Source organism: Cynoglossus semilaevis, chromosome 4 (assembly GCF_000523025.1).
Source record: "Cynoglossus semilaevis isolate Cse_v1.0 chromosome 4, Cse_v1.0, whole genome shotgun sequence".
NCBI lineage: Eukaryota > Metazoa > Chordata > Actinopteri > Pleuronectiformes > Cynoglossidae > Cynoglossus > Cynoglossus semilaevis.
This window is the reverse complement of record NC_024310.1, coordinates 19,132,034-19,142,329: the sequence shown is the minus strand read 5'-3', so window position 1 is coordinate 19,142,329 and position 10,296 is coordinate 19,132,034. Positions and strand designations below refer to the sequence as shown.

The following is a 10,296-nucleotide window of genomic DNA, read 5'->3' as shown; positions in this document are numbered from 1 at the left end:
CCAGTATATGCTATTTCAAACCTTCTTACATTAGAGCACATGTGTCAAAACTCAGGCCCGGGGGCCAAGTCTGGCCCGCAGTGAAATTATATTTGGTCAGGAAGATCATATTAAATGTGTACTCGAGTTGATTTGCCAGTATGTATACTGGCAGGATTTGTAGTATAAGCGGTCTATGCACAGTGTTATAGCACATACATTGTTGTTTGTTTTGTTGTTGGCCCCGTGAAAAAAAGATTGACATTAAAAAGGAACTCAAAAGGCTAGAGATAAAGAGACATAATAAGAAACAAATACCACTGATGTGCGTCTTATTATAAGTGTTTGTAATGTTACGTTTTGGTTGTTCCAGATTCAATGTTAACACAAAAACTAAAGTGTCCTTCCACATGAAGAAAATTCAACGTCGTATATCTGGAGAGGAGGGGAAAAAACATGCACATTTCCAGTCAATTTTTCAACAAATATTGAGACTTCATGCCAATTTTTTTTTTCATTTTGGCCCACTGTGAAACTGAGTTTGACACCCCTGCTGTAATGTAGTATCACTTCAATCAACTCTCATTTCATCACATCTTATCTGGGTCTCTTCTGTTCTCATCTTCACCTCAGGTCATCTCTATTGTAATCTAATCTGAACGAAACAGTTTTTTTTTTTTTTTGTTTTTTTTTACATGCTTGTCCTTTGTGTCCAGACTTGGCTGTGGGTATCTGGTCCTCTCTGCCTCTACTGTGCCGAGCGTTTCTATCGTTACATGAGGAGCAGTGACCCCGTTGTCATCGTGGCCGTCATCAAACATCCCTGTGATGTCATCGAGCTGCGCATGCTAAAGAACAACTTCCAGGCTCGACCCGGGCAGGTGGGTCAGATCGGTTTTCATCTCGTTGACGTAACATTTCATTTCTTTTCTTATTCTTTTTTTTACCTGTTTAATGTCTCGCCTGTGTGTGTCTGTGTCTGTTGTTTTTGTTTTTGTCTTTTTTTTTTTCCCCCTCACTCTCCTCTCAGTACGTCCTCCTCAACTGTCCAGGTGTCTCTTCGTTTGAGAACCATCCCTTCACATTAACAATGGTAAGACTTTATGGAACTCTCTCCCCCCGCTCCCCGCAACACATTCCTCACTCATGACACACACACACACTGACACACACACACACTTAAATGTTCTTCCATCTGACAAAAAAGAACAGAGAGTCCCTCAGTCAGTCTCCGGTCTCGGCTGAAAGTTGATTGACAGTTGGGTCGTCCAGGAATGTTCAATTTCACATTAGTTTTTTTAAGGTATTTTTTAGATTCAAGCAGACAATATGGACAGCACACACAAACACACATACACATATTTTGTGCATTTGTGTATGTCTGTGTATATATGTATGTATGTGTGTGTGTGTTTGTTGGTGTGTGTGTGTGTTTAACCCTGACTCACTGTCCTGACCCGCTTGTCCTTGTCCTCCTTGCAGTGTCCCACAGAGAAGAAGAAAACATTCGGCATTCATCTCCGAGTCGTGGGAGACTGGACTGGTGGGCACGCACACACACACACACACACACACACACACACACACACTGGCTTTCAGTGTATAAGAAGCATAATGCAATTACCGTTTTCTTCAATTCAATTTTATAGTTGATTTAACCTAATCCTTAATTAGACTCTAATCCAACCCTAATTTTAATCCTCAATCCAGAATAAACCGTTCACTTCAAACACCCTCCCACTCATCGGAGACAACGCAAGACGTTCGGACAAAGTGTCCAAACAAATATGTTGTCTTGTTGTCCACAGGTTCAGCTGTACCAAGAACACACGCACACACGTTAGCACATAGACAACAACACACACACACAGCCGACGTACAAGAAACACACCCTCAGTTCTCCTTATCAGACTTGGCAGGAAGGAAGTGGTCTTGTTTGTCCTCCTCCTCCTCTTCATTCTGTCTCCTCTCTGGGGAGAGTGCAATTTCGGATTTTTTTTTACCGTTTTGTCTTTGTTCATTTTATCTCAGTGTTTATGGTCCGTTGTGGGTTTTAAAGGCGGTTTGCAAATATTTCACAATTGAAATTGAAATTGAAAATGATGAAAAACTCAACTAATTCCAAATGTCATCCAAAAAGTACATGACCTTTGTCACATTGTCGACTCATTTCCGTTCATCACTGTGAAAATGTGAAGACACTGGCCCTTGAAACTCGGGCAGGAACTCATTTTCGTTTGTCTTGGCGCGTGAATTGGAAAAGACAGCGATGAAGTGGCACGTATGGAAAAGAGGGAGTTTTAAAGTAATTCATGTTTTTTTTTGTTTTTTTTTAATAATTAAGGGATGTCCAGTGTTAATGTTTGGCTGGGGGGCGGGGGGGCAGCATGGTGCCAGGGGGACATGAGGGACTTCCAGTGGAATATGGCACACTGGACATAAGTGTACCACTGCTGTAATGCTTGAATGATAACAAGCCTCCAGCCACTAGGTGGCAGCAACTCATACAGTGGTTTGTACAGATAAAACATATACATGTTATCAGGTTCTCAATAGTATTTAATTTTGTGGGGACATGGGTTGGGTGTGAATAAATGTCTGTCCTCAAGGGGGGGCATGACAGAAAGTAACTGGGCGAAACCCAGGCATCGCGTTATCGGGTTTTCATAATCGGAGTGAAAAAAACGATAACTATTCTTACTGTTCTCAATATCGGCGGATAATATCGGTTGGTCAAGATTATCGGACATTTTTATTAATAACGAATACTTAATTAATATAACATAACCCTTCCTCCTTCCTCCTCTTTTTCCTCTCCTCCTCTCAGAGCGATTCACACAGCTGCTTCTTCCTCAGCCGAGGATGGACTTGGAGATCCTTCCCATGGTGCAACAGAGGAGATATCCCAGGTACGTGTTCTTTGTCTGTGCGCTGCTCTGTGACTGCGCGCGTGATGTGGCTGAGGCATGATTTCTCATGAAGGCTCAGAGTCTCACAGGGGTGAAAGGTCAAGACCTCTCACCCCCGTGGTCTTCCTGTTGTGTGTTTAAGAGAGAGGGAGAGGGAGAGGGAGAGAAAGAGAGAGCGAGAAGAGGAATTAGTAGACCAGTGCTGAGCCATCACTTCATACAATGATTATACTGTCAAACTTGCCTTTTTTATTCAATCTATCTTCAGAGGGCTGGCAAAAAAAAAAAAAAAAAAAAAATTTGATGAGCGTGCCGCTTCAAAAGCGAAAGCGAAAAAAGTGCCTATCAGCACCTTAGCCCGTTTACATGTGCTGACCAAAGCCGAAAAACATACAACGAAAGAAGGAACCAGCTTGTGGACAAATAGGCCAAAGCTGGAAATGGACCGTGAGCCACTTTTTGAGGACAACTCCTATAGGTTATTGAAGCGCTTGACGTTTACGACGAAGTTTTATCATTTTATCTCTTGTCAAGCTTTGAGCTGACTTACGTCATATTTGATCAGGTTTTTTTTTTTGAACATTTTGAAATCAAAGCAAAAATGGAATTTCTATTCAATTTTGAATGGAATATGGAATAGCAAAAATGGAATTTCTATTCAATTTTTAAATGGATGACGGTAAATTTATTGAAGCCTTGTAGCGGGTTTTAATGTTGCCCTTATCTGATTTTCATCCGAACATTTGTGAGGAACAGGAGCATACGATGCGAAAAATAACTTGAAAAAAAGAGAAATATATTTTTTCAATTTGCCCTTAGACATTTTGACTTTTTCAAACCAAGTTAAGCTCCTACTACTACTAATTGCCTTAGTGATCACTGATCGGTTTGTTAGTGTCCTAATAAGACTGTTTGTCCACACATTGCATACTTCTACATTTATATGTGTTTCATTCCATGGGCTAAACGTGTTTGTTCTTCCCTCTGTTTCTTGGCCGTGTTCCATCTGTGGTTTTTGTGTGTGCGTGTGCAGACTTTATGTGGACGGCCCATTTGGAAGCCCATCGGAGGAGGTGTTCAACTATGACGTCAGTCTGTGTGTGGCCGGTGGGATAGGGGTCACGCCGTTTGCCTGTGTGCTTCATGCTCTGCTGTGAGTCACAAAGGCAGTGTGTCACGCTGATAAAATGAAACCAAATCCTTTGCATTATTTTGACGTTTTCCTTCTTCTTATATTCTTTTACGGCTCGCCCAGCGATGGTTGGACAGGTTTCAGGCTGCAGAGGTTGTATTTTGTTTGGGTGTGTCGAGAGCTGCAGTCGTTTTATTGGTTTGCAGATCTGCTGTGTGCCCTTCATCACAAGGTGAGTAATATGTTTAACCCTTTGATGCATGACCCATGATATACTGAGTTAAAAAAAAGTGTTTTTATGTGTTTTTAGACATAAAAATAAGAACTGATTTGGTTCTGTTTTTATACACCAAATTTTCTTTTTGAATGTTGACACAATTATTCTGCAGTTGCAAAGGCTGACCACTGCATGGCAGTGGTGGGTGATTCTCAGGCGTCCACTGTAGAGGCTTATATGCCATCAAAACCTATTCTTATCATAGAAAATGACATTTTCATAGCTGTCCACTGTAGTGACCGTCATGCATGAAAGGGTTAATGACATTATTATCTTGAAAATAAAGGTTTTTTTTTTTTTAGATCAAATCTATGCAAAAACGTGGTAAGGAGCAAGAATTGGACACTGAGTTGTGCTGTAGCAGTAGTCGCTAACTTGCCAAATTGTTGCCCAATATTTAATAGAATTAAAGCAATGGTTACTGTTAGCCTGAAATATAGCGCAAATGTAAACAAAAGTTAATGCAGAGTTTGCCTGGGAAGGATATGGTATATGATTTGATGAATAGTTAGCCAATGATGAATAAATGTTGTAAAAATAGTTGCAAAACATTTAAAAAATACCTACACATTCTCTTAATGTCTTCCTATTGGGAGTAAAATTCTCTCTTTTAAAAAAAAGTTGTTTTTTTTAATAAATGGTATAAAATAACAGAATGTATTTTAAACTATTGTCACATGAATTAATATTACATGTTTTTGTTTGTTCTACAGCTTTGGCAGGAGAACAGACCCGATTATTTTAACCTGAAACTGTACGTCAGTCAGAAAAACAGTCTACAGGTGGGAGTGTTTTTGTCTTTTCTTAACACATAAAATGTGTAGATTTAAAGATTATTATTATTAGTAGTAGTAGTAGTATTAGTAGTATTTTACAATATTTCTTATTTTTAAATTGTCCTGATGGCACCCTTTTTCTATTACTAAACATTTTATCCGCCAGAGGGCAGTATATGATAACCAGCGTGTTTGCTGCAACCTCTCACTGGGCAAATTAGACCCTATTTAAAGCTTTGTTCTGCTTAGATGATGCAGAACTACATTACCAAACAATAATAATTTTTTTAAAGCATTTTAGTATGTCTACCAACTATTTGGTACGGTACAATTGTCCTAAAAGGGTTGTGGGTTCGATTCCCGGCTCTGTAGTTGCTGTTCTGTACGCCATGCTGGTAGTGGTTAAATGACCTTGTTATTTACTATTTAATGCATAAAATACTTCTTACCATTAATAGGACCTTTGGTGCTGCATGGTTTTGATGCGATTGGCTCCAGCGCCAAAAAAATAATATATGGATTAAATTGTGAAACACAGTTATAAATATATGATTTCACTTGTCATACAAAACAGTCAATTACACTCCATGTAAGACAAATCCTAATTTATCGTACGGTCATTAAATGCAAGCTCCGCTGTCCTTATGGTAGGTAAACATTTTAGGAGGTCTGTCATTCATTTATTTTCTTATTTGAATTTTTATCATTTATTTTATATTTTCAACGCGAGACATGTGTGTTTTCCTACAAAATGGACTGACTTTGTTTTCACGTTTTATGCCAGAAATAAAAGATGAAGTGCCGAGCTGATGATTTTCCCGCTATTATTTAACACAACGCAAAAACACACTTTTTTTTAAAGATTATTTTAACACTATCATTTCTGCAATGTTTTACTTTAATATCAGCAAAATTATTATTTATTATTACTGAAATGCCAGTTAAGATTTATCCGAGAGCCAGATGTAGTCATGAGCCATAGGTTCCCGACCCCGCCTCTATAATATAGCGCATACACTGCTAATACTACAAATACTACAAAAGCCAACTCTAGTACACATTTGATATGATCTGCCAGGCCAAATCAAAATACAATGTGGGCCAGATTTGGCCCCCGGGCCAGAATTTGACATGTGTGCTGTAATGTAAGGAGGTTTGAGTAATCATCTGGTCTAGAGTATTTGTAAGTATAAGTAATAGCATGATGTAGTATTTGTATCTATCTCATTTTGTAGTGCATGTCTGAGGAGAAGTACCGCCCCCTCACCTCAAGGCTGCTGTTTGGACGACCTAAGTGGAAGGTACTGTTCGATGAGATTGCCAAGACCAATAATCAGTGAGTAGTTTGAAAACGAGATGCATTTATTTGACCATCATTTTGAGTATTTTACTGTTATTTTTTTTTTAAATCTTTTTTTTCTCCAGTAAGCGTGTTGGTGTTTTCTGCTGTGGACCTAAGGGCATCTCCAGGAGTCTTCACAGACTATGTAACTCAACCCCATCTCCTGGAATAACCTTTGAATTCAACAAGGAGTCTTTCAGCTGACTGCCTGACAACAGGAAGACAGATATCACCCTAAGGGAAGATTGTGGTTTGTTTTTTTTTTGTACTTTTATGGGGAGCTTTTTTAATATTTAGTTTTATTTCTGTGGGATCTGCAAATCCTGTCAGCTATTTAATTTGTTACGTAATTTCAAATTACTCTGACTCTCTCAGTCAGATGTCTCTGGACACCTTTAAAAGCGGTCCAAAAAAAAAAAAAAAAAAAAAACTCCATATATTTAATAGACTTCATTAGTTCAAAGGAGAGCTTTTTCAGGGGTGAAAACTAAAATGAGAAGGAAACGGCCTTCAGGTGCAGCACATGCCCATCCCAGTAGGGGGAGCAGGTCTCGAATGAAAACTTCCATTTGATCCAAAGGACCCCAGAGGTGACGATGAGGATTTGTACGGTTTGTGTTTTTTTTTTTTGCGTAGATCAATGTTACACACATTAGAGCCTTGTGTGTAAAAAAAAAAGAAAAAAAACCTGTGAACTTTCGACTGTGAGTAAAACGGAGTTGATTTTACTCACAGTTTCAAAAAACACAGGGACAAATCAAATACTGCACTCACTGCTCACTGAGTGTCACTTCCTACAGTTTGGCTGCCAGTTGGCTGACTTGTACATCTATCCTCTGCTTGGCGCCAAAGCAGCTGCACTGACCGCAGGGTTTAGGTTAAGGTCGGCCAAGTTGGCACCGATTTTTAACGTTGCCGTTCATTCTTGGAGCTGTTTGGTCCAAAATTCCAATCACAGATCGTTAAAAAAAACCCTGTTTGGTCCAAAATTCCAATCACAGATTGTTAAAAAAAACATTGCGCACCTTGTCCTGTTTCATCACTTGGACAATGGCATTTATTCTACTGTCATACAAAACACTCCGTGTGCTGTGAAGATAAAAGTGGTTTTAAATAGCACAGGTAGACGGATTGGTTTTTCAATCATTTATCCAAACTTGAACACTTTTGGAGATTCAGGAAATGTCAAGTCCTAAATGTGATGTCTGTGTCCCATTGTCCGACTTAACGCAACGTCTTTTTTTTTATTCAGACAAATGTATTTATGCTTCCTTGAGTTGATTTTTTAAAAGTAATTTGGGAGGATGTGTTCTACTGTCATGTCATTTTTGTATAATATGTCATTCTTTATTTATTCTATTTCTGTCTCTTAAACTAAATTAAAAAAAAAAAAAGGTTAAAGTTTTTTCCTTTTTTGTTTCCTGATACCTGAGCAGATTTTGCTGCATGGGCTGTGCAGTGTTTACTGATTTTGTTGATTGATTGATTGTCTGAACAGCTGTGACTGCTTTGGTCCTTAAAAAAAAAAAAATTGAGTCAAGTTAGATTTGGTTTGATCAGGTTTTTTAACCCTCAAAATGTCCTTTTTTTTTTTTTTTTACCTTCCCCTCCTCCTCTGTTCAAACAGTCCTAATCCTCTTAAGCAATTGTTTTTGATAAACCAAGCCTTAAATATTAAATTTCTTTTTTTACTTTTTTTGGTTTTTACTAAATATTTAAAATCTAATATAAGTGGTTTCAAATAATACAAAAAAAATGTATTTTATGTTTTTTTTAGTCTTGACAAAACAAAGCCAAAATATTAAAAAATAAATACTTCACCACACAGGAAGAAAAAAAGAAAAATACTGTCGGTATGTACTTTTTCTTTCTTTAATTGCAGCAGGTACAGAATGATGATTTTATTGTGTAAAGTGCATTAGTGTGCACTGTTGTTTTGGGAATTGGGTTTGGTCTAAAGAATCCTGACAAAAATGCTGGACAAAATTTGAAAAAAGGTGCTTTTATAGTGACAGCTAAGGTAAATTCTTGTCCTCTTAAATGTATAAAAATACTAATTTGGGGTAATGAAACAGTACAAAAACACACAGGTAAGTGAGAGAATTTAAATTAAAAAAAAAAATGGACAAGAAATAGTTTTGTTTTTTTCCTCTCTAATTTCATAAGTAAAATAATATGAAAGGATAACGACTGAGAACAAAGTCTTGTTGTTCTGCACTTTCTGTCGTTTATGTACAAATCATCAGGGACGAATTGAGTTTCTTTGCGATAAGACTTCAATCTTATACACAGTTTTATTAGTGAATGTTGCATAATACTTGAAACTGTATTTTGAGGATGTTGATTTACTAATTTGTCTTTTTTTTTTTTTTTACTTGGGCGCAGTCATGAGCCTCAGAGTTTATCAGTCCATCTGAAGGCTGCATGGAGAGACACATTTAGAGCACGGTTCTCAAACCCTGGCTTGCTGGCCACTTCGGACTCCATTAAAGATGTCCGGTGACGTATTTGCTGTAAAATGGGCAAAATAGCTCACCACTTTACACCGTGTTGTCTATTTTGAGAATATAATCTTTGAAAGTCCAATCCAACAGTTTGCACCAATAGATTGCGTTTAACACGTTTCATTCTGCGGTGTGTGTTCAAAACGTCTTTTAGTGAAGGCAGCGCGTTTTGCAAACAATGTCGATAAATATTTGACCTAAAGGGTATGTGCTCGTGTTACAGTGTGGTCTGATACGACGAGCCTTCCTCCGAGCTGCTCTGCAGCAGTGGTTGTCTCTCGCCGTAGCCCAACGATCTCTTCCTCCTCTGGTTGCGTTTCCACTTTCTCCTTGCCACCACGACAAGTGTCGCAAATACCGAAGCGACGACAGCACCCAGGAGGCCGGCCCCCAGGAGCCACTGCCAGATCTGCTGGGCCTCCTCCAGGTAGGGCGTGATGAACTCCTGCATGAACCTCTGGCCTGTGGTATAAAACAGTGTTAAACAGGAGCCAAAAGAGTCACGTAGCAGATACTGTAATATTTGGTTGTTCCACACTGACCGGGGTCCAACAGATAGGCGTATTCGTAGCCCAGAACTTTGTTGGTCAGGAAATAGTCTCCGTTTCTATAGAGGGGCAGAAATGGCACCATGTAGTAACCGTCGTTGTGGCCGATGGGGGCATTGGCTCGAGGGTAGGTGCTCCTGACAGGCTGATGGGTCCTGAGCCATCGCTCAAAAATACTGTAGAAGTAGAATAGATATTTTAAATAAGGGCAACAAGTACAATGTACAGGACTGAAGGTGAGTGAGTACAAAAGGTGACAGTATGTAAAGGAACCTGCACTAAAACTGAGAGATGATTGGTGAACACTTCCGGCTTGGGATTGGTTGTTGATAAATCACATGATTTGCAAATTATCCAAGATGGCCGCCAGTGGCTTCCTCTACTTCCCTGTCCTACAATAGTTGTTTTTCAGCTACAGTTCTCGATTGCTTAAGTTCTTTCCCGGGAACTTCTTCATTCGTCATGGGTTTTCTTCTGTTTTATTTGCAAGGTAAACACATTCAGTCTTTTCAGTCATTTGTTTTTGTTCAAACCTATAACTTCCTACTCGGACAGACTTGTTTGTAATTTGTTTATTTTGTTTTTTATTGATAAAAAAAAACTCCAGGTTTGTCTTCTTGCACATTTTGCAAATATATATATATATATATATATATATATATATACATAATCTATTTGTTGCACTGTAATATCCAACTACTGTACTGCAATACTGCATTGTCAGGCTAGAGCTAAAAAAACAAAACAAAAACAAATTGCTTCAAACCAAATCTTAAAAACACCGTTTTCCCTGCGTGTCGGACATCTCACCTGTCAATGAAGGCATGGT

The 10,296-nt window shown here is 38.6% G+C and overlaps 2 protein-coding genes across 2 annotated transcripts in view; one reads left to right on the top strand and one right to left on the bottom strand.

Annotated features, from left to right (window-relative positions):
* nox4 (NADPH oxidase 4) overlaps positions 1 to 7,093 on the top strand; it is a 22,114-nt gene extending 15,021 nt beyond the window's left edge. Inside the window, exons 10-18 of the mRNA XM_008309805.3 lie at positions 696 to 860; positions 1,010 to 1,072; positions 1,462 to 1,522; positions 2,807 to 2,888; positions 3,922 to 4,041; positions 4,144 to 4,252; positions 5,011 to 5,079; positions 6,309 to 6,409; positions 6,499 to 7,093. Of these exons, the coding sequence (XP_008308027.1) occupies positions 696 to 860; positions 1,010 to 1,072; positions 1,462 to 1,522; positions 2,807 to 2,888; positions 3,922 to 4,041; positions 4,144 to 4,252; positions 5,011 to 5,079; positions 6,309 to 6,409; positions 6,499 to 6,619 (891 nt within the window). The 3' untranslated portion in view covers positions 6,620 to 7,093. The remainder of the gene's footprint in view (positions 1 to 695; positions 861 to 1,009; positions 1,073 to 1,461; positions 1,523 to 2,806; positions 2,889 to 3,921; positions 4,042 to 4,143; positions 4,253 to 5,010; positions 5,080 to 6,308; positions 6,410 to 6,498) is intronic.
* A 1,177-nt stretch (positions 7,094 to 8,270) lies between these two features.
* Positions 8,271 to 10,296, bottom strand: part of tyr (tyrosinase) — a 5,181-nt gene continuing 3,155 nt past the window's right edge. Inside the window, 3 exon segments of the mRNA XM_008309804.3 lie at positions 8,271 to 9,381; positions 9,462 to 9,643; positions 10,278 to 10,296. The exon segment at positions 10,278 to 10,296 is cut by the window's right edge and continues 13 nt beyond it. Of these exon segments, the coding sequence (XP_008308026.1) occupies positions 9,137 to 9,381; positions 9,462 to 9,643; positions 10,278 to 10,296 (446 nt within the window). The 3' untranslated portion in view covers positions 8,271 to 9,136.